Source organism: Crocodylus siamensis, chromosome 3 (assembly GCF_052110815.1).
Source record: "Crocodylus siamensis isolate JL-2025a chromosome 3, ASM5211081v1, whole genome shotgun sequence".
In the NCBI taxonomy this organism is placed as follows: domain Eukaryota; kingdom Metazoa; phylum Chordata; order Crocodylia; family Crocodylidae; genus Crocodylus; species Crocodylus siamensis.
Genome location: NC_143397.1, coordinates 12,140,813 through 12,165,188, shown reverse-complemented (window position 1 = coordinate 12,165,188; position 24,376 = coordinate 12,140,813). Strand labels below are relative to the sequence as shown.

Genomic DNA, 24,376 nt, shown 5'->3' with positions numbered 1-24,376 from the left:
TTCATCTGAAAGCAGCCTGAAATTAATTTTTCCAAGGATCAACAGACAGCCAGAATACACAAATCTTTCAAAGTCTAGCCCAGTAGAAGGATGAAAAAGTGAGAGATACAAGTATTTAAAGAGACCACTTAAAGGTGAAAGCCATGGGACATATCGACTCCTGACTGCTATTGACTCCACATGACCTGATGCAAGACATTCAGTCTTTCAGCACTCAACCACCTCCATCTGTCTAATGGGACATAAAAAGTCTCCTACTTGTGCAAAGCTTTAAAAGGGACCAATATGTAAAAGGGACCAAGTGGCACCATAGAAGTACAATCCATCAGACCATAATCAATTCCACATCTTGGATAAGGATAGAGGGACAGCTGCATAAAAAAATACAACTCGCTGAAAGCATTACTTAGCAGCATATTTGGTACCGTGGGAGATGAAAAGCAAAAGGACACACAACACTTCAGACTGCCATTTCGTACCTATCGAATGCTTTTCATCAAGGTGTTCTGCCTGCCTTCAACAGTGTAACAAGCATATGCTGTTCGGATGGTCTCAAATTTACAGATGAGGAAAAGGAGGTAAGGGACTATCTTAAAAGAGCGAAAGGAATTAGCAGACATCTGGGATTAGTGTTCATGCTTCCTGGTTCCACCACACCAAACCTTTCCCCTCAATACTATATAAAAATTAACCTGAATAGAATGAAAACAGGAAAATAGGTTGGAAGGGACTTCAGTTCACTCTGTCATGCCCTTGCTCAAGGCAGGATCAGCCCTGTCTAAAACATCTCCTCCAAAGGTTTGTCTGCCCTGCTCTTAAAAACTTCCAGTGATGGAGATTCCACAACCACTCTAGGTAATCTGTTCCAGTGCTTAACCACCCTCATAATTAGAAAGTTCTTCCTAATATCCAACCTAAATTTCCCTTGTTGCCATTTAAGGCCATTACTTCTTGTCCTGTCCCCTGCGGCCACAGAGAATAGTCTATCACCATCCACTTTATAACCACTCTTCATGTATTTGTAGTCTATTATCAAATCCCCCTGAGGTCTTCTCCAGAATAACCCGAGTTCTTCCAACCTTTCCTTGTAAGTTGTGTTTCCTAGATTTCTAATAATTTTTGTTGCTCTCTGCTGGACTTGTTCCAATTTGTTCATATCTTTCTTGAAATGCAGTGCCCAAAACTGGACACAGCACTTCAGGCAAGGCTTCATCAATGCCCAAGAGAGTGGAAGACTGTTCCTTGACTTGCAAGAGACTCTCCTGTTAATACAACCCAGCATGCTCCTGGCCTTTTTCCTTTTTTTTTTTTTTGCAATGAGAGCATATTATTGACTTGCATTCAACTTCTGTTTCACTATCACCCATCCTTGTCTGTCTTCATTCCCCAATTTGTATTTGTGCATTTCAGCATTCTATAGTAAGTACAGGACTTTTCACTTGTTCTTATTGTACTTCATCTGTTAATTCTAACCATTTTTCTAATTTATCAAGGTCATTTTGAATTCTAATCCCATGCTTCAAAGTGTCTCATGTACAAGTGCTGCTCCAGTTCCACTCCTCTTCCACCGTCTCCTGACTGCCCCTCTGTCGTACTGTGTAGAAAGATCAAGAATGATGGCTCTTCCAGGACTTGTTCATGTGCACTGGGCTTTTGGAAGGAAAAACTATTCATATATAATTTAAGTTGGATAAAATTCAGACCTATTATAAATACTCCAATTCACCTGAAGTTCAATTCAACTGAAGTTCATGGTCTTACACCATCTAAACATAAAAATTGCCACTATACACCTAGACCCAAATCCTTGAAAAAGTATTCATGGGAGTCAGATGCCAAAATAATTGTGAGAATCTGGGCCACAGCTAGAGTGTAGGCTGATGCACTGATTTTAATGGAGTTTCACCCACTGGAAGAAAGCCTCTTTATTCAATCTGTTCAGTCAGATTTATAGAGGCCCTGCCCCAAGCATTAGGTTCACTGGTGCCAATGCAATTCACACTGCAACAGAGTTCAAATACCTGGCCACTAAGCAGTCAAATGAAACTACATGAAATTCCCAAACTTCCAGGGCTACAGTTTCAAATTCTGAAAAGAGCTCAGCTCCCTTGTAGGAACCAAAAAAAGGGGGCCAAATTTCCAAATGATCTTGCCATGGTGGTTACTGAGCTCTTGTAGTTCTGGGCTTGAGTATCTTATGTTAGAAGATGAAATCCTGGCCCACTGAAGACATTGACTTCAATGGCAGTCAGGATTTCAATCAGACTTGTAAAATCCTTATGCATGCCCCAACCCTGCACATAAGTAACTGTATGCAGTAGTTATACTGAAAAATGGATTTTTTTTACTTTTAGCTTCAATGTTTAGAAAAGTGTGTCATTCCTTGACAGTCTGGGAAAAAACAGCTTGAAATTAGGAAGAGTCAGGGTAAAAATGTCCATAGTTCTTACGTGTTGTTTTAGTTTTTATGTAGTGAAATATGTACATTTTGGAATCTTAGTTTTAAAGTGGGAAAACCATAATTTTATGTTTTTGGTGTAAAAATGGCAATTTCAAGGAAAATCTACAGAAAATAGCACTTCTAGGCTGAGAACTAATCCAACATGAAATGCTGGAAATATTGCAAATACATTTTGCTCTGTCTGCATAGCTCTTCCGAAAATGAGATTACCAGACCCATAAAAGGAAGAGATTCATGTGACACACATGATGATTTATCTAGATACACACTGACGGATGACAGGTCTCACGGTTGCCTCAGAGGTCTGGAAGATCCAGAGTGAAATCTTTTCAGGCGCGTTCTTCCATACGCCATCTTACTGCTTCTAGAATTCCCATATTCTTTTTTAGATCTATGTAATGGACAGGATTTACATGAATTCACTTGAGACTGAATCCTTTCAATGCTCTACTGATGGGCAAATGGTCAAAAGGCTGCAATGCTATCTATGCATGACGCTTAAATATAGAGTATTGTTTCAAAACTGACCGTGAAAATGATCCGTGTGTTGCTTAAAGGTCTCTCGTATAAAGAGTAATGATGCTGTAATAAATTAACATTTTTACAGCAGACTGCTAATGAGATTTAAAGGGAGAAATGGGTTATTAAATTAGCCAAGACAAATATTTGCATGTGCTTCAGCTACTTATCTTGAAGTATTTTTCCACGCAACCCGATACGAGCATGTTTAGAATAGGACTAATCATATTCTAATCAATTCTTTACATGTACATATTGTAATGCCAAACAGGCCAGATTTTGCATGGGTTTATTTCCACTAGATAGCCCAAGGGGTAAATCAGTAAAACACACTACACTGTTAAAGTAAAATATAAAGCTATTGTTTGCCTTTGTATTTTGATCATGTGAGAACAGAACTAGCAATCAGGACAGGGGAGAGACTTTTGGGGTAGCTGCCAAGTAATTAATTTATGCCAATTTGTTAATTTTTACGGTGGATTTCATAGATGACTAGGGGCTGGAAGTGACCTTGTAAATCATCGGGTCCAGTCCCCCTGCACTAGGCAGGAAAAGACAACTGGGGTCAAGTGACCCCAGCGAAGTGACCATCCAGTCTCCTCTTGAAGATTTCCAGGGTAGGTGACTGCACCAGCACTGGAGGGTGTTTATTCCACAGTCTGGACACCCTGACCGTGAAGAAGATTTTCCTGGAATTGAGCCTGAAGTGGCCTTCCAGGAGTTTGTATCCACTGGTCCTGGTCTTCCTCAGTGATTCCCTAGTGAACAGCTGTTCACCGAGCCCTTGATGCGCTCCCCTGATGTAGCGCTAAGCCGCTATCCAGTCCCCTCTCAGCCTTCTCTTCTGTAGGCTGAAGAGGCCCAAGTCCCTCAGCCTCTCCTCGTATGGCTTGTCTTGCCAGCCCCTGATCATATGGTGGCTCTTCTCTGGACCCTCTCAAGTTTTTCCATGTCCTTGTTGACGTGCGGCGCCCAGAACTGGATGCGGTGCTCCAGCTGAGGTCTCACCAGTGCGGAGTACAGCGGGAGTATCACTTCCTTAGCTGTGCATGAGACGCAGCGGTTAATGCAGGCCAGCGTGTTGTTTGCCCTGCTGGCCACTGCATCGCACTGCTGGCTCACGTTCATGCGATGGTCAGTCACTACCCCTAGGTCCCTTTTGGTCGTGCTGCAAGTAAAATTGTTGCCACTGAGGCTGTAGGTAAGTTGGGGATTGTTTGTCCCCAGATGGAGCACCTTGCACTTCTGAGTGTTGAACTTCATCTGGTTCCAGTCCTCCCAGTTCTCCAGCCTGTCCAGGTCTGCCTGTATCTATCTTCTGTGGCATGACCATGCTCCCCCATAACTTGGTGTCGTCCACAAACTTGGTCAGTGAGCTTTTCACCCCCACATCCAAATCATTTGATTTAATGCTCCCAAGGGGCAGGTGCTATACTGAGACAGAACTACCTCATATAGCACCCCTGAGGCATAGCACGCTCAGCGTAACATCTTCAGAAGTGCTTACATGACCTGGGAATCTAAGGCCATGGCCTATACACTGTAAAAAACAAGCAAACACATGGCATGCAGCCCTACCCTCACATAACTCCCGAAAATCAACTGTAGAATTTTCTCAGGAAAAGGAATAAAACTAATGCGAGTTGCACTGAAGTTGGTGGTGTATAGATGCAGCTTATCCAGAGCTGGCAGCTATTACAGGCTGCTTCCTGCCGCTTACATGTTCTCATATACAATCAAAGAAAAGTGGCTGTGGATACTGAGGCTGCACTGTTCAGATGTACTACGCTCAGCAATATAAATGACAACTTCCCGGTCATAGTCTGAGGATTTCCAGTCACAGATCGAGGCTCTTCCCACCAATGTCCCTAGGGCATCCTTGTGAGAGTCAGCCAGAGAACCACTAATCAAAACAAACCGAGCAACAAAACGTGTGGTTTTTGTGGGTGCAAAGCCCTCCCTCAGCTCCAACCACTTTCAGATGGCAACAGCCTGCGGTTGTCGCAATGTAGAGCTGTCTACGTGCCACGGAAATGGATGCGCTTGTCAGTCAGATTCAAGGCGCTGCCACTGTCAGCTGTGGAAATGCTAGGGAGTCATTTATTCAACAAGGACGTGTTGGTGAGTGGTTGCTGATTAGGCACAGGAGCTTTTGCTTGGCCCAGGGGTTTGCACACTTGTTTGTACTGTGAGCCATACTTTGGATATGAAGGATATACCGCAGACCCTCTTCTGTTCACGATCAATGAACCCCTGATCCCCTTCCGTTCATAAGCTCCTAACATTTCTGTGGCAACTTGCTCCCACGGTCAAGTAACATGAGAGAATTATTAAACATACGTTCAACTCTGTTTTAAGCCAGTTTAATAGCAGGAAACAACCAATATCATGCAATCTGCTAGTTGTGTGCAGACTTCAGCAGATGCGTCACATGCCACAGTTTGAACACTTCCGATCCAGCTCTTTTCTCTGAATCCTCTTCTAGCATTGGCCTGGATTCATACAGCTAGCACAGATATGGTGCATATGATAAACTCTCGTTTCTGCAGGACAAGCTATAGTGGCATTAACTAGTAAGGGGAATGTTGTACTGAACTGGCCAGTATGCATGTGTACCAGGTAGAATCAGAACTGCACAGCTTGTGTGTCATAGCTTTTTTCTACTTGAGCAACCAAATCAATCCTCTTTATTGGCCTGAGTTGAATGGAACCAATTCTTTGAGGAGATGGTACTAAAAGCAATGGCACAGTAGAAGAATATTAGACAGACAAAACGTAGATTCTCCCCAAAAGGTCAGCACAACTCCCCTCGCCGAGATCATCCTGCCAGGGGGAAAGTGGCCTCTCATATAACTCCCTCACACAACCATGGATCCCTTCTCTTCCATGTCCAAAGACATTTCTCAGCTGAATGGATCATCTCCACAAGATTCACCCAGCTGCACTCCCTGCTGCTGTACCATTTCCCCAGGTTTCTGTCAGAAAGGACACTCCAGCTCCACAGCACTTCCCCTCCTTCCCCACTCCGATTATTTCTGAATTTTGTAAAATGGCTGAGGGCATTTTGCGTGAAACACACTGATTGAAGCCATATTGTATTTCGTGTTTCCTATCACAGACATTGATTCTTCTAGGCCTAAATTATATTACAGAAACCAAAAGTTTTATTCTTCAACTTTAAAAAGGCAGATTTTAATACCAATAAAATCCAACCTTCCTATTTATGGAGTATCCTTCTGAGCACTAGATGTTGTAAGCACCTTACAGAACTATGCTGAAACCCTTCTTACCGTAAACATAGTAAATAACTTGGCTATAAAGTCAAATACTCCATTTTAAATATCAGCAGCTGGTGGCATCAGCATATGCTGACTTTATTATGGATTATTCTCATGTGGCACAGATAGCAAGAACTGTAGAATTTAAAAGTAAAAGCTCCAAATTAAGCTTTAAATGCTTTAACCAAATATCAAGGCTTTTTTCTGCAGGAGTCTAAATAAAATCTTTATCTGTGCTTAGAAGCTCATGCAAATGTATTCAAAATGTACTCTCTGGATCTCTTACCATGGCAGATTAGAAGCTGCTAAAACAAATACAAGATCATCAGATCGGGCCAAGCCATCCATCTGCACCAGTAATTCAGTTTTCATCCGCCGGCTTCCTTCGTGCTCACCACTGCCAAGATGCAGAGGAATGTTATTTGCTCAGTGCATTAAAGCTTTATTTATACAGTGTCATTCACAGCAACTGAGCCCCAGTCACAGTTCTGTCCCAGTTCAAAGCATGATTAAGTACCATTAGCTAACACCCAGGCATTAAAAGTTGAGCTTCCTGATGATTACTTAAATGTGCTCACTTCAGTGCATTAGACTGGAGTGAATCCACTGGAGTAAAACAAAATATCTGTTTTGTTTTATCTTTGCATAAAGATTAACACAAAGGAAATGAGGAAATACCAGAGTTGGTATTCAGAGGGGAACATTTCTAAGGCTTTCAAGGGCATTATATTGGAGAATTATAGTACAGGTTGCAATTCACGCATGAGAATGGCTGATGTATTTAGTGCAAATATTATCCAGAGGAAGTTATATGACCACCGGAAAAGACCCACTTGTCATTGAATTTAGTGTCCCTTCAAGGTCAGTTTTCTCAGCAGGAAGCTAAAAAAGTGCAGATTTGATATAAAATGAAAAAAGACCCATCCCGCTTTGAGACAGGGAATTAAGGACTCTGCCTTAGAAAAAAGAACCTGAAATTTCATAGATTCATAGATGCTAGGGTCAGAGGGACCTCAACAGATCATCAAGTCCGAGCCCCTGCCTGGGCAGGAAAGAGTGCTGCGGTCAGATGACCCCAGCCAGATGCCTGTCCAGCCTTCTCTTAAAGACCCCAAGATAGGGGAGAGCACCACCTCCCTTGGAAGCCCATTCCAGATTCTGGCCACCTGTACCATGAAGAAGTTTTTCCTGATATCTAGCCTAAATCTGCTCTCTGTCAGTTTGTGACCATTGTTCCTTGTTACACCAGCGCCCTGGTGAACAGAGCATCTTGGATCCCTTGCTGCGTTCCCCTAATAAATTTGTAGGCAGCCACAAGATCACCTCTCAGCCTTCTCTCGCAGAGGCTGAAGAGGTCCCGGTCCCTCAGTTTCTCCTCACAGGGCTTGTCCTGTACGCTCCTAACCATACAAGTGGCCCTCCTCTGGACCCTCTCGAGTCTACAGCACCCAAAACTGGATGCAGTACTCCAACTGTGGTCTGACCAGTGCCGCACAGAAGGAAAGGATTACCTTCTTGGATCTATTTGTTTTTCATCTGCTGATGCATGACAAAGTGCAGTTAGCTTTGCCGATGATTTCATCACACTGACGACTCATGTTCATCTTGGAGTCCACTATGACTCAGATCCTTTCCGCTTCTGCGCTGCTGAGAGGGTCGCTTCCCAGCCACTAGGTGTGCTGGATATTTCTGTGCCCTACGTGCAGCACTCCGCACTTGTCCTTGTTGAACTGCATCCTATTGTGTAGTGCCCACTAGGGCTGTGCGAAACGGCACCGTTCCGTTTCACCTTCAGTTTTGACGGTTCAATGGAACAGCGTCCTGTTTCGAATTTCATTTTGACTTGAAACAGCTGTTCTGTTCCGTTGAAACGTAAAGGTTGTTTCAGTGCTGTTTTGACTTTTGCTGGGTTTGGGGAGTCAGCCTCCTCCACTCAGTGCAGGGAGTGGGAGTGAGTCCAGATGAGCTGACTCTCCGCCCTGCCCCTGCTGGACTGCAGTGCTGAGGAGGGGTACTGAGCCGGGCTCAGTTCCCTTCCCCTGCGCTGTTATCAGCTTCTGGCAGCAGGAGATAGGGAGAGCCAGGGCTGCGCTCCCTGCTGGTGCCCTGGTTCTCCCGCATCTCTCGTCGCTGGCTTCGAAACGTGAAACATTGCAAAACTTTCAAAAAGTTTCATCTAGCCTCGTTTTTTTCGAGTCTGTTTCAAAGCCCTTCATTTTGATTCAATTTCACTGTTTCGAGCTTGAAATTAGTCAAAACAGTATTGAATAGAAACAGCCAGCAAAACAGCCCTACTGCCCACTTTTCTAACCTGTCCAGGTCTGCCTGCAGTCATTCCCTACCCTCCAGAGCGTGCACTTCACCCCACAATTTAGTATCGTCCGCAAACTTGGACAGAGTGCACTTCACACCCACATCCAAGCCACTGACGAAGATACTGAAGAGTACGGGTCCAAGGACTGAACCCTGCAGGACCCCACTACCCACATCCTTCCAGGTTCCAGGAATCTACAAGCTTGTGCTTGCAAGGTGCCAGGAAACTGAAGCTTTGCTGCCCCAACCCAATGCACCAAAGCTGTTTACCATGTAGTTAAGCACTGAAGCCTGGGAGCTGAAGTGCTCAGAAAGTGCTCAGTCAGAAAAACTCCAATAAAGCACAGTTAGACCTCAGATTATAGATGTTGCCATTCAGGTATAATACCTTGTTTTTTTCGAAAGCATCCTCTCATGGTGCTGCATCACCATATAATGAAGATAATCAAATAAACTCTTAGAAATGCACACAGTTAGATACCTCACTAGTGCCAGTGAGGGCTGTGAAAGGATACTACCAGGGCACAAATTGCCAATGATTATGAGTTGTATCTTTATAATCCAGTGGTTTTTTTTACAAGCATATGAAAACGTTTGGACGTGGTACTTGTGGCATCTAGAAACCTCTCAAATAGGCACCTTACATATATAATAAAAGTGTGTATACATTTTGTTCCCTCCCCACATTTTCTAATTCTTTTAGACTGTTTTAATAGTGTGTCATGTCATGGATAGTAGCATCACATCAACAGTCCTCCAACCTCACTGCTACAAGCCCTGCCTATGTCTCAGTCACCACAGCATCTAGTCAGTCAGTCCCTTTCTCTCTTTCACACACTTTTGCCTTCACACTTCCTTTCAGACCACCCGTTACAGCGGGAACCAAACACTTCCTTCCTCCTTGTAAATCTCTCCTCTGCCTACACTGCTTCCAGGAAACAGTACTCTCTCCTTTATTTATCCCTCATCACCACATATATGAGCTGACAGTCTGTCCAACAATAAGTTGTAGTGAGGATCCTCAGATTGAGAATAGACCTGAAGAAAAGCTACATTTGAAAACTAAAAGGAAATTACTACACTATTACTGCTCAACTTAGTTATTCTAACAATGCGATCTAAATTAAAGGTCTTTCTACGGGTCCAATCAAGCTCCTATTGACGTTACCAGAACAGCCTCAGGCCCTGTTTGTACTAAGATTTGTTTGCTTGGTAATAAGCTCAGTGTTCTAGTAAATGTTAATTGGCATACAATCAAACGCATTTATTGAAAAGAATTAGAGAGGGAAACGTATTCTTTTGAAGAGATAGCAAGCTAACTCATCAGTTACCCAGGAGCGGTTCCTCTCTGACTCATTACTGACTCCAGCTCATCCAAGAAAATCGTGGAAGGAGCATGGTACCGGGCAAGTTCAAATAAAACCTGTTCATAGGGGAAAAAAAATATTAACAACTGAAGGAAGACTGAGCAAAGGTGTTTAGGGTCATCATGTAAAGACTAAATAATAGTGCACACGTCACAAAAACCTTTAGGAAAGAAACAGAATAAATGTTGGGAAAATGATTGCCAGAGAAGTTCCAAAATCATTCCTTAATTCTTCCGGTTTATAAAGGAGAGATAAAGAATACATTTATGTAATCCAGTCTTTTTGTTTTAATCTTTCCTCCTAACGTCTATGCAAGTATGCTGAGAATAATGGGATAAAAAGATAAGAATTGCAAAAAGGGACCCTGGGGTCCAAATTCCAAATCATCACCAGAGATAAGTACTTTCTTCTTTTACTGTTACTGCATTTATTTTTTAAATGGGGGGAGGGGAGATGACACACAGTCACTGAAACTCCTGTGGCAAAAATGGCCATACTGTCTTAATAAAATAAAGTACTTCTTTGAGGAAAACAAACATGGCCTATCCTTCACAGGATAAAGTTAGATTAAAAATGGAAGTTAAAATAATTGACATTTGCTGTTGCAGTGATGACGTGTTACCTATTTTTCCTTTATAAGGGTAGCTAAATATAATAATATTCTATGAATATTTTTATGGAAACATCCTTCAACTATTTAAAAACAACATTGTAGTCCGGGATCTGGACTTTCCATTTGCCATGGAAAAACATGGGCATTTTAAAGGAGAAAAGTGTGGATTTTCTCTTTTTAAGGAGAAAACACATATTTTCTCCTTTAAAGGAGAAAAACACAGGAAACGGCAGGTTTCTTCTTGCAGGCTGGACAATCAGGCAGGGGGCACCATTTGCATGCATGCATACATGACAGCCAGGCAGTGTGGAGAGCAGCTCCCACAGCTCCCTGCAGGTAGGCCTTGGGGAGTGGGTTGAGGCCCCCATAGTGAGGGAGGGAGTTGGGCAGGGCTGGGGGAACTGCGCAGCTGGGGCAGTGTGCGGGGCCTGGAGTTAGAGGTTCAGGCCCAGGGCAAGAATGCATGGCCGCAGGGCCCAGGTGAGGAGCAGGACAGAGCCATGGGCAGCTCATCTGTGAGGGGGCTAGCTCCATGTCTCTGCATGCACTCCAGGGAGGGGGGCACATGCCCCCAAGATTTGTGCATAGGGCAGATGTAGGCTGGCCACTGCAAGCTCATGGCTCCTTGCTCTGCTGCCTCCTTGCCCTGTGCCACCAGGGCCCAGCATGGCAGGGCAAAGCAGAGCAGGGAGGCTTGGTGCTGCTGCCAGGAGCCCTGCACCACCATGGTGAAGTGTCCCCTGCCCACCCAGCAGCAGCAGGGGTGGCTGCATGGCACTGTGCCACTCACTGCTGCCAGGTGGGCAGGGGACACCTTGCTATCGTGGCATAGGGCTCCCAGTGGCAGCACCGAACCTTCCCACCCCATTCTGCCCTGCTGTGTTGGGTCCTGCCTGCTGAACCGCAGAGGTCCTGGGAGAGGACAGCAGGGGGAAGAGCCCCAAGACTGCAGTAGGCAGCCCACATCCACTCCCTCTGACACGCTCTGCTGTAGCTGTGCTGCCCACAGGGGAAGGGGAGCTGGGCTACGTGCGCCGCTTGGGCTGTAGCAGCCACCGCCTCCCACGGGTGACAGCTGAGGCTCGGGTGCTGCTGGTGGGGCACAGGGGGCTGCACACCCAGGTCCCTGACCCTATAGCCCTAGCAGCTGGGCATCAGCATGGCCGGGGGCTGTGGGTGGGGAGCAAGGGGCAATGGCATGGGCAGGGCACCAGCATATCAGGGCTGCTCAATGCCATAAAGCAACAGGGGGGACAGCTGCAGCTGGACCTGTGTCCTGGTGAGCAAAGGGGACAGGGGGAGCTCTGATTTTCCATGATAAAAAACCCAAAAATCAAACGCCAAAATATATAGGTATTTAGAATTTATTTTATTCTAGTGATTGAGGCAGTGGTAGGCTTCCAAATTCCTCTAAAATTGTAAATATATCAATAAAATATTGTGTTCAACAGATATCTATCTATCTATACACACACACACACACACACACACACGGTGGTGTTTCATTTTAACTGCAGTAAAACACGGATATGGGGGTATTTAATCAGAGAATTTGTGATTTTTTTTTTTCAATCAGGGAAAACCAGGATCCCTGATCATACTGCACTAACTATGGCACCTTTCATCTAAGGGAGTGAAAAGGCTTCATAAATATCTTTATAAGGACAGGCCTTATTTTCTCTGTTCTATAGATGAAGCACAGAGGTTAGATTACTTGCTGAAAAAAAATCACACTGAGCTTGTGGCAAGTTCAGAATAAAACTTACATTTCCTAGCACCACTGCTTGGCTCTAAGCAGTAGGTAAAAGTGCTTCTCTGTGGCAAAAATAAATGAGTATAACAGAATCAGCACACAATCACAGCTCCTTTTAAAAAGCAATCCCAGCTAAAGCAAGACTTGCCGGTTCCTAATTTTGGAATCCCAGATTGCTCAATTAATCCCCCTCTTCATTCTTTTATTCACTCATGACTACATTATCTTTAAAGTTAGCTTATAAGAGCCTTAGGGCACACCACACTTTTATTGGCAATTACATACCATCTACACTATACAGATCTAGTAAAATCTGGGAGCAACTGTAACATCGGCCATTCCAACATGGAGCACCTCCAGTGATCACAGCGATGAAGACATGTTCTAATCTAGGAGGGGTGTATGTGATAGCCATGTTGATCTGAAACAAAAAGAAATGCAAAAATCTAGAACTCTTGGTTCCAAAATGATACTTTTTATTAGATCAACTGAGAAACTGCAAAAAAAGTTACATAAAAAAAATATTTTTTTTGCAATTTCTCAATTGGTCTAATAAAAGGTATCATTTTGGAACCAAGAGTTCTAGATTCTTGCATTTCTTCTAATCTAGCAGGAACTTTCAGTTGTTCTCAGGATTTAGTTTGCCTGCTGATGACTCAATAAATCAAAAATCTTTGACAGCTTTGGGAGGTCATGTATTACTGAGCTGAAACAACACAACAGGAACTTGGCCAACATGGTATCTTAATAGAAATAATATGTATTCTTATTTTACAGAAGGGAAAATGAGTGAAGAGTGAAATGATTTTCCCAAGACCACAGAGGGTATCAACATATGAGAAATACTCATCAGTTCCTGTCTCTTGGTTTTGTTCACCCCATTATAAAACTGCTACTCTCTGGCTGCCTGTTAGAGCATAATTCTTACCCGGACAAGTTTTTCTGAATCGCCCCTCCACTTGCTGACAATGGTGGAGGCTGAAATGTTGAAGAAAGTTGTGTTGCATTCAGTGGCAACAGCCTTAGCCAGCAAAGTCTTCCCAGTACCTGCAAACACAATGAAGAAATTCACTCTAAGCATATGTAAGCATTTGAGTAATTTCCTTCACCAACTTATTAGTCAGACGGGAACACTGATAGTAAAACAAACCCCAAAACTGACTAATCAGGACTATTTGGAAAAATACAAGGAATAAGACCTCAAGGCACAACACCACTCATGGGTGTATTCTTCATTTGCCTTCTTTCTGATTTTTTTTTTAAATGAACAAAGCACTACAACAGACTGTGTTGTAGCAAGTAAATACCACAGTTCCCAGGCAGGGACCATCTGGGCCAGGTTGGCTGGGACTGACATTAAAAGATGCTTCAAACATGCACTGCTGGCAACTACAGACAAATGAAGCCACAGCCGTGATGATGTGTGAAGCACATCACTGCTCTGATCACCCATGGTCAGGAAAGTTGGCTAGGGGATTTAGGCGCAGCAATATTCGCAGGCTGTGCACATAAGTGGGGAACTCTGTGCACTGAGAAACAGATTGAAGGAGTGGTCTACCAGTATGATATCCTCTCACTTCAATTCACACCTTCACAAAAAATCAGATGAAATTAGCATAAACCTCTAAAAACAGCTTACCATCGTTTGCAAATGATTCTTCTGTTTATCTAAAAACAAAAGTAGCGATGTACAACTAATCATATAGTCTATAGCTGTACCTACCTGGAGGTCCATACAGTAATAATCCTTTCCACGGGGAGAGAATCCCTGTAAACAGCTGTGGATACTGTAGAGATTAAAAAGTAATTCAAGTAATTCAAATATGCATACTCTATATCAAACATTATTTTTGAGGCAATATTTTCTGGTTTATTCAGGAAAATCAATAAGCTGAAAGAGAGAAAAATAGAACTATATAAAAATTCAACCTGAATTATCAATAAAAAGGGATATTTACAGTTAAAATGTTTTACATGAATTTTACACATTTTATTTTGATACAGTGCATGAGGCTGGCTAGTCTCATCTATAAATCATTACCCTGTAGCATGATGCATGCCCAATCCAGCTGCTTTTATTTAGACAAAATGCCTATAGAATAAGGAGTGGGGATAAGTCTGGGAAGATATAGACAGAGACAATCCTGCCCTGAATGGGATGGAGATTGTACTACATGACCTCGAGTTCCCTTCCAGCTCTATTTTACCATGATTGTGTGACAGAAGAACTGGCCTTTTCCAATCCAGCATACTGCAGAGCCTTCTTATGTGAGAAGCTATAGGCCACTGTCTTTTTAAATGCCATTTGCTGAATAGGAACTGCATTCGGAACAGTATAGATACAATAAGAACTGTGCAACAGTTCTCTTTTTGCAAGAAACAGGTGAACTAGCTGGTGACATTCTAACCGTAACAACATGTAGGATGATGCCCAGCATTGGTTTTCTCAAACTATTTAGGGCCTTACCCTTATAGGATACACAACTGCTTCCTTGACTAATTGCTTGGCTGCATCAAGTCCAATAATGTCATCCCACTTTATGTTTGGATTATGGAGATAAATGTCCTGCAACACATATTTGATCTTTTTAGTAGAAATAATGTTCTCCTGTAAAACTATAATAAACACTGAAGTAGCAAAACAGCCTGTTTATACCAGGATGTAAAGTTACAGTGATATTAAATGAGACTGTTTAATTCAAACCACACATACTGTAAATCCTTGGTTTACCACGGGGCGTACACAAAAATAATTCCTAGAGAAGCCATTAATTATGGCCTGATCTCAGTGAAGCCTGGGGAAGTTTTTGCTTCAAGGATAGCAAAAAGCGCTATAATCGACCAGACCAGCGGTCCATCTCCTTAAAAGTAGCCTGCATCACATAGTTCAAAGGAAGGATTAAGAAACTCCAGAATGGAGAATGATGGAATAACCTGCCTAGGTGAGGGTTTTCTGAAGTAGTTTGTTGCCTCTAAACCAGTTAGTCTAAGGTGCTGTCCTGTCCTACCCTCTAAAAGAGGGACTACAATTGGCCTGTCCCCTGAAGTATTCATCCAACTAATTGTACTCCACAGGCCAGCTGTTGTGTAAAAAGAAGATTTATACTCTTATTATAATCTGATGGCTAAACTGTACTCTCAGATAAAATGAAGAAAGGTCCCCACTGACTAGAATGAGAGGTGTATGCTCCAGGGAACTATTTCATTGAATACATTTAGAAAAATTATTTATAACAATAGATCACACTTTTCTTTCTATGAATAGCAACTTCAGCTGAACCTGATTTATGATGCTAAACAGAGACTTCTAAAAGACTTTCCAACACTAAAGTAGACTCCCTAGTGGACCAGTTACCATATGTCCTTCATTTTATTGATATACTGGACACACAGCCATCACAATTAGGCACATATTAGTAAAGTATAAAAACACACCATAAAAATAATCTAAAAACTGCTGCTCCTGCCAGGAGTGACTGCAGCCATGTCATTTTGTCAAGAGCTTCATAAAAATAAAAATCAACCAAAACCTACATGAAGAAAGCTACTCTGACTCCAGCTCACAAACCTGCTAGACTCAGGCCCTACAGGGCATATAATCAGAACGAACCCTAAAACCGGTGAGGGCCAACCTTTTTGGCATCTGCCACAAATTAGCCCCAGACCCTCCACAGGTGCCATTTCAATCCCATCTCCTGTCCCATCTGCTGCTCTGTTTTCTGCTCCCTGCTCTGCATGCCACTGTGCTGCCTGTCTCCACGTCACATACAGCGTTACCATTCATGCCACAGGTTGCCCACAGGCCTTAGACAAGGACCTTTGACTCAGGAAGCAGAGAAGTTGCTCAGCTCTAAGCTTGGACAGCAAGTCTCCCAGCTCATTTAAACATCCTTGACAAGACAAAGTGAAAGGCAATCTCATAACCACAGTGGGCTTTCAGGATAAAGCCCAACACTCAGGACTGGACCTGGCAGAAAATATGGAGCGAGCAAAAGAGACTCAAGTAAATGGGTTTAAGTGCTTTTCCGACTTGGAAGGCAGTCTGCTTGAGGGTGGACTTGCAGGGTAATTAATCCTAAGCAGAGCTGGTAACCATACTCCTTGCATTTGCCTTGTTCCTCCAGTAATTTCATTACTAAAAGGATTCAAGTGCATCTTAGAAATATTGCTTTTTGCCTCAGATAATCACTGACCATTCTCTGTCTTGGTACTTGTTCATATTACCAGACAAGTTTTATTGAGAGGCAAAAACATCTACAACTAAGCACATAGAATCATAGAAGTCGGGTCGGAAGGACCTTGTAGATCTTCAAGTCCGACCCCCCGCCTGGGCGGGAGAAAAGACTGGTCTCAAATGAGTCCAGCCAGGTAGGCATCAAGCCTCTTCTTAAAGATCCCCAGGGTAGGAGCCAGCACCACTTCCCTAGGAAGTTGGTTCCAGCTCCTAGCCACCCTGACTGTGAAGTATTTCTTGTGGATGTCTAATCTAAACCTCCTCTCCAATAACTTGTGTCCATTGTTCCTTGTCATGCCAGGGGGCGCTGGGGGAAACAAGGTCTCCCCCAAACCCTTCTGGTCCCCCATAGTGAGTTTATAGACAGTCACCAGGTCCCCCCTCAGCCTTCTCTTGCGAAGGCTGAACAGGTTCAGGCCCCGCAGTCTTTCACTGCAGGGTCTGCCCTGTAGTCCCTGGATCATGCGTGTGGCCTCCTCTGGACCCTTTCAATGTTGTCCACATCCCTCCTGAAATGGGGCGCACAGAACTGGACGCAGTGCTCCAGCTGTGGCCTGACCAATGTCGCATAGAGGGGGAGGATCACCTCCCTGGCTCTACTTGAGATGCACCTGGGGATGCACAACAAGGTCCGGTTAGCCCTGCCAACCGTGACCTCGCATTGTTGGCCCATGTTCATCTTGGAGTCAATAATGAGCCCAAGATCCCTTTCGGCCTCCGTGCTCTCAAGAAGGGAGTTTCCCATCCTATAAGTGTGCTGCTGGTTACTACTGCCCAAGTGTAGCACCCTGCACTTGTCAGTATTGAAACGCATCCTGTTTATGTCAGCCCACTCCTGTAACCTGTCCAGATCTTGCTGCAATCTTTCCCTCCCTACTAGCATGCTCACCTCACCCCAAATTTTGGTATCATCAGTGAATTTAAACAGGTTGCTTTTCACCCTGTTGTCTAAATCGCTGATGAAGAAATTGAACAGCACAGGCCCCAGCACCGAGCCCTGGGGGACTCCGCTGCCCACTTCCCCCCAGGTTGAATATGACCCGTCCACCACCACCCTCTGAGTACGACCCTTGAGCCAATCTGCAATCCATCTAACTGTGTAGGCATCAATGCCACAGTCGCCTTGTTTTTTAATGAGGATGGGGTGGGAGACGGTGTCAAAGGCCTTGCTGAAGTCTAGAAAGACTACATCCACGGTGACACCTGCATCTATTGCCTTTGTGACCAGATCATAAAAGGCAATCAGGTTGGTCTGACATGACCTGTCCCTAATGAAACCGTGCTGGTTGCCCTTGAGCATCATCCCTGAAGCCGGCCCATCGCAGATGTGCTCCTTGAGGATCTTCTCCAAGAGTTTCCCTAGGATTGAGGTAAGACTGACGGGCCTATAGTTTCCCAGGTCCTCTCTCTTCCCTTTTTTGAAAATGGGGAATTTAGCTATCTTCCAATTATCTGGCACCTGGCCCAAGCACCACGAGCGCTTGTAAAGCCATGCCAAGGGCCTTACAATAACCCCTGCTAGCTCCCTCAACACCCTGGGGTAGAGAGCATCTGGACCTGCTGACTTGAACACGTCCAGCCCCTCCAGCAGCTCTCTAACCCAGTCCTCCCCAACCTGAGGTCTGGAGGCGTTCCCCTCAAGTCTGTCTGGCATCATAGCGGGGAAGTCCCAGTATACCAGCATTTAGTCACAGTATATTGGCATTTATTTTTTCCTTCAAGGAAGACCCTGTTCATTTAGACCCCAATTCACCAAGGAACGTACCACGTATGCAACTTCACATATGCAAGATGAAAAAGGATCAGGACCTACTTGGAATCCTATAGCTGAATTAGGCCCTTAATCAGCCATCCCAGGTAACATGCAGCTTCCCTGTGTAGATAATTAATGTACAGTTTTCATAGCAAAGGCAAAAAGGAAAGCAGTGCTGGTCTGGCTTGTACAGCTCCTATATCATAAACAGCAATATGTCCTATAGGAAGGGGAGCAATTTAAATTACTTCTTTGTGCTCCTGGTCAGGAAAAAATCTGTAATACTACATGCAAGGATGGGAAAATGTACTGGGCTTAATTTATTCCTAATGTAACTTTAATGGTGCTGCCGCAGGAAAAAAACTTGGTCCAGTGCCTTTGAGAATTAGCACTTTCAATGCCAGCAAAAAGAAACTGCCAGCATTCTCAGACAACCACAGAACCCAGGCTCTCCAAACCACTGAAATGAAGATCCAATCTTACTCTGCTTATGACCGTTGCAAGTTCTCTCATCTCACCAGTCATGCCAATGAAAGCACTCAGAGGTTTTAATAATCGCTCCTAAAAACATAAGAGTATAAAAAACTGTTTATACAAATTATAAAACTGTCTCAAAAAGATGCACTGCAGGAAAAGTGCTAAAGTTCGGAGATGCCCTCATCTTTTTATGATAAGAATTAAGCTCATCCCAAGTCTTACTGGGCTGAGGGCCAGACTCTGCCAGCCTTACTTACAGTAAATCAATCCCCTACTCCACAAGTAGCTCTACCAATCTCAGCATTTGCATGGCAGAATCAGCCCTACATTAATTAGAGGTACGTGAACCAGGAATTTAAACAACTGTTATCATATTGCCTTGCGTGTTGTTTTAAAGGAAGATGTTCCTTTCAAGCATAATAGCAGAGACAGGCAGGCACTGGGTGAGAAGGACTGATTTTACTATCAGTGCTGGCTTGTGGTAGGGAGTGGTGACCTTGACTGCAGATCTCTACTCCAAATATTTAAAGTATGCTCAAGGAGGAGCTGACAGATGGCAGCATCTTGACAAATTCAGTGAGACAGGAGACTCCTGCCTGTATCCTGAAGACAGAGGGGGATATTCTGTTCCCACTGAAGTGAATGACAAAGTGGCCAGTGACTTCAGTGGTACCAGGATTTAACCCAGAGTTATTCTTTGGAGCTATGGCAGTTCAGCTATGTATGTGAACTTTATTATACAATTTGTATGCTCCATTCAGGGAGTACATAACTGTCAACAAATTAGGCTTATATTAAGTGTCAGTGTCCACCCTACAAGGAAATAAGCCACACTAGAAGTCCAAACGAGTCTTTAGTATCAAAAGCCAGGACAATATTATTATGGCATTTTGCTTTAGTTTTGTTCCCAGTTGTATACTTCAATAACAGTTAAAGTTCACTTGGTCTGAAGGAAACATAGGCACTTACAGAAGGATCTGGATCATAGTTAAGGCTGTTTAAGGCTATTTCATTTGATGATCCTTTGATGGCATCTTGAATCATCCCACGGAAGTCAATTATTTGGCCCTTAAGGAAAGAGGGGAAATGTCATAAGCTTTAATAACTCCTAAACAGAGGTTCATTCTACAATTTAAATCAGCAGGAATTACAAAGAATAAAGCTAGCTTAGCAGGAAAACAGTTCTACACCTACAAAAGGCAACAGGCATAACTGAGGGCACAGTTTAGCCATGAAAGCTTGCTGCCAGTCACACATGAAATCAGCTGAAGCTGTGGCAAAAGAAACCAGCTCTCCTAATGTTCAGTGCCATGGTTTAAGTACAAAACCATCTATCCACTATTTTCAAGCAATGTAAAAAGATTCTACGTCCAGGTTTCATTTCTGCTATGCAGAGGGGGCTCTGAAATATGCACTCTTGCTTGTCTAACCTATTTTAAATATTGTTTCTAAGCAGAGTCCACTCACATTGCCAAAACGGAGTAAGGATTAAAGTTACCATCCAAAGTACATATAGTGAAGCACTCAGACAGTCCCTCAACAGCAGTATTTTATATAAACACGTTCAAAAGAGGCTCATGTCAGTCTTTTGCTTACAGCTTCAGGGTCTTTTACTCATACACATTCCCACAACAACTCACAGATGTATTTTGTGTATATATTTTCTACCAACCCTCCTTGGATGACCGCTCTCTCCTCCACCACTTCTGTTGATTGAAGATATGTTTAAGCCAAAATCAGATTGCTCCAGAGTAAGTGTATGGTCAGTCTCCTAATGAACAAGCAAATTTAAAATATGTGTTGTCAAGCAGATGAATTTTAGACATTCTTCACACATGCCTGGATGATTATTTTTCCCAGCTGATTGGTTATTTTTGCCAATTTAATGGAATATATGTTTGTGCGCTAACACAGGACGTTACAATGGGCTCCTTTAAAACTCAGTTCATCTGGCTGCTGAAAGCAATGAAAACAACCACAGTTCTGGCACTCAATATTTATTCATTTCCTGGGCAAAGAATTTTCTGTATAGTAAGGAAAAAAGTGCATACTACTGTAGTTAGTAATAAGAAGAAACCTTTACATCCACCATGAACTGAGCACCAGAATACAATAGGAATAATGGTTGTGACTAGGAATGGAGATAGAATAGTCAGCGTGTCTGCTTAAATGCAACTCAGGGACATTTTAGGGTTTTAAGCTACCCCTATTATGGAAGACTGCTACTGAAGTTTTCTTTGATAAAAAACATAGAAGCGGCCATGAAAGCCAGCCTCAGCACAGACATGTATACAAGGATTTTTAAGTAAAAAAATAGCTCTCAGTCACTTCTCCAGTGCCCAAAGATTATGAAAGGTACCAAACTGGCTTGTTCTGACTGGCCAGAAGTCTGCTGTTTCTGCTCTCTGCAGCTTAATTCATCTTCATGCAATGCAAGTAACAAAGCAACGAGCCCAGGAGCCTGTACTCTCAGACCAGCTTCACAGAGCAGAAAACTGTGGTAAAAAGTTACTTCCCACAACTCAGATGCATGAGACTGGATTACATGGATGTGCCTGTGGCTGAGGCTGGACACATTTCTGCTATTTGTTCTTCCTTGGTCTGTGATCTTCATTCTGTCTGGCACCATATGACAAATCCTTAAAACTAGAGTTAATGAAAGACTCGTTCTGACTTAGGTGGGTGCTGCATCAGACCTCATACGACGTACTCTCTTCTTTCATTTTCTCTCTGTGCCTCTTTCCCACCTTCCTACCCAGACTGCTTTTCCCACTGGAAGCTTATAGCGGTTACATTTAATTTACACAACTGGTGAAACTCTTGATAAGAAAGCCCCAAATGTTTTCTCGTCACTTACTGACTGATCTACAGTCCAAACTAGAATCAATATCAATGGCAACTGTAACAGTTAGGGTAGAATACACTTGAACCTGTTTGGGGGTATTCTTGCTAGATGGTTTAGGCTCGGCTGTCCTTCCAGATGAAGTTTTTGATAATGGCCGCTGCACTGTTTGATGATGGTTGATCCTAGGGAGATTATGAGAAGAGCTACTTGCTGTCCTAGGATATAAAAAGCCTTTCAGGATATGAATTTTAATTTCTCATTTTCTTGCCAACAGGTCTCTAAATATTGAAAGATTCAAAATTGGGATTTCAAAAAAGCACAGTGTTGACCGAACTTTTCTCCCACTGAACTTATGATCTGATCTCACTGGAAGCAGAGTTCAATGCAGAGTGCTTTTTAAAATCCCACCCTAACACTTTATGCGCAACGAGGGGATTTTTCAGAAACATTAGCAAACTTTCCACATATCAGTTTGCAAAACAGCACACAGTCTGAGCAAGAATTCTGTTCAGTTTTAAAACAAGATGCTAAGATCTCACCATTTAGTTTGCAGCATGATTTTATGCTAAGCACAGCTTTATGTTAGCTACATATTTTCAGAGCATCACGTAACTAAATGGATATTACTCTTTGGGAAAAACATTCTACCTGTGTTCAAGCCAAGTGACATTTCTCTTACCTTCGTGGTCTCCCTCCATTTCTTAGCTGTTGCTTATTTTCTGCTATGGCAAAATAAATGTTGAAATAAGATATTAGGAGAGGTATGTCATGGTCAGGAGAGAAGGACAGTTTGATAAACTTCCTTTTAAAAACATTTTTGTATAAACCTAGTGATTTTGGAAGGCCCATGTGAAAAGCCTTTCATGACTGTTTATGCAGGACTCTTTAGTTTTCCCTTTCTGTAACATGTACAAAACATCCTTGGGAGGCAGTCTGAAACCAGGAAAGTGCTCTATTCCCTGGACTGGAGAGTCATGCTCACTCTTGCTCTGCCTATCTGGCCCAATTCATCCTACCTTCTTTGCTGCTCAGTGGTCCAGCTCCAAGGGTGGGAAAGGGCTACCAACCCAGTCTATCCTAGACTCCAGGGAACTCTTGTCAGAAGTGAGAGATGTGGATTTGAGCCCCATCAGGTTGATGAAGGACTTAACACCACTTCCTACTTTCATGGCAAGCATTTTTGCTACCAGTTTGTCTTATAAAAGGCAGGTGGCACCACCATTTCCTTTTCCTCCAGCCATGTTTTTGAATGAAAGTGGACTTGGTTTGCTGGATAGACTAGAAGTCTTGTGTCCAACACTCTCTTGCTAAGACTTCAGCGAAGCCTTGGCTCAACAAGACCTAAGCTTCTAGATGACCTCACCATCTTTGCCCTCTCTCCTCTTTAGTTTAATAAGGTCTCAGCTCCTAATCAGTTTTTCCCCTTCCACTCCCTTCCTAGAAGGTGCCAGAATAAGGCAGTACCAGGCCTGGTTAGCTTGTCCAAAATAATGAGCAGGGAGTATTGCAGCCCTTGCAGATCACACCTGGAAGATGATAAATCAAGTAACATCTTCAACAAAGATAGGGAGATATGAAGGGAGGTTTAACAATAACGGGATAATTAACTGGTACCCATACAAAAGTAGAGAGAGGTAATTATCTGCACTGGTTTGAAGTCACGCAGAAGGCAGGGCAGGGTGGCATCTCAGAGACTAATTCATTCAAAGAAGCATAAACACTTATAGGAAACAGCCTACTTCATCAGAAGCATCTGATGAAATAGACTGTTGCCTACAAAAATGTATGCCTCTCTGAACAAGTTAGTCTCTGAGGTGCCATCCTGCCCTGTCTTATACCAAAGTGGTGAAATAGGGTACACCTCCATGTGGTAAGTAGTTTCTATAGGTATTCAATGTATAACGAAGGTATAAAAGATGTTTATACATTGGATGTGTAAGCGCCTATGCACTTCCCCTTTGCTAGCTGGTTCGACCAACTGGCTGACAGCAGTTAAAGGCTTTTTAGTTACATTCACTGTGTCATTTCTTTAAGCTTAATATATATTACATGTAGTAAACCAGGGATGAAGCTGAACTGTGCAGGGCTGGGGCCTTGCCAGCCCAGTTGCTTGTAACACAGCTGCTGCACCTGGTGCTGATGCAGTAGTGTTAGTACGTTAGGTGTGCTTTGAGTCTGGTTCATAGATCCCAAATGGGCGTACAGGGCACATCAGCACAGCTGAGTAGCTTGGTGCCTAGACAGCAGTGCTTCTACACTTGTGCAGCAGCAGAACTCTAGGTGCCTAGTGATCCTTCCTGGTAAAAATTCAACACAGCAGAGGTTAGGAGGGGGTTTAAAGTGTCACCTGCTTGGATTTGGATACCTGGATTCCTGCTTAGTCTTCTGGGTCAAAGGCCTACTCTGGATCAGTAAGGGTATCAGAATGCAGCCTTAAGCATGATTTAACAAATGCTTTGTAACAGGAACTGTGACCCCTGCTTAATTTTTAATTAATTCCTCTATTTATGCAAATGGAGGGTTCTTTTTCTTTTCTGACTCCAAAGCACAAGACCCTGGCTGTACATCTTGCTCTCATGCAGATAACATTTGCTTCCAGCCAGTTTTGATCTTTTACAAAATTTGCATCACAGTGAATGTCAACACAACTGGTGGTTTTCAAAAGCATTTTATCCATATAAAAATAGTAACACTTATATGCTTCAGTGGTGTCCCATTCACCTGGGACCTTCACAGTTCCCCACAGGCTTTTGAAACAACTCA

The 24,376-nt window shown here is 43.2% G+C and overlaps 1 protein-coding gene across 3 annotated transcripts in view; it reads right to left on the bottom strand.

The window, feature by feature from the left end:
- The window catches only part of KATNAL2 (katanin catalytic subunit A1 like 2), a 52,827-nt gene that overhangs the window by 7,035 nt on the left and 21,416 nt on the right, over positions 1-24,376 (bottom strand). For all 3 annotated transcript variants that reach the window (XM_090037750.1, XM_090037749.1, XM_090037751.1), the window contains 10 exons: positions 22,293-22,335; positions 21,699-21,828; positions 20,441-20,539; positions 19,738-19,836; positions 18,775-18,852; positions 14,772-14,870; positions 14,028-14,091; positions 13,233-13,351; positions 9,903-9,994; positions 6,545-6,655 (listed from right to left, as the gene is read on the bottom strand). In XM_090037750.1, the coding sequence (XP_089893876.1) occupies positions 6,545-6,655; positions 9,903-9,994; positions 13,233-13,351; positions 14,028-14,091; positions 14,772-14,870; positions 18,775-18,852; positions 19,738-19,836; positions 20,441-20,539; positions 21,699-21,828; positions 22,293-22,335 (934 nt within the window). The remainder of the gene's footprint in view (positions 1-6,544; positions 6,656-9,902; positions 9,995-13,232; positions 13,352-14,027; positions 14,092-14,771; positions 14,871-18,774; positions 18,853-19,737; positions 19,837-20,440; positions 20,540-21,698; positions 21,829-22,292; positions 22,336-24,376) is intronic.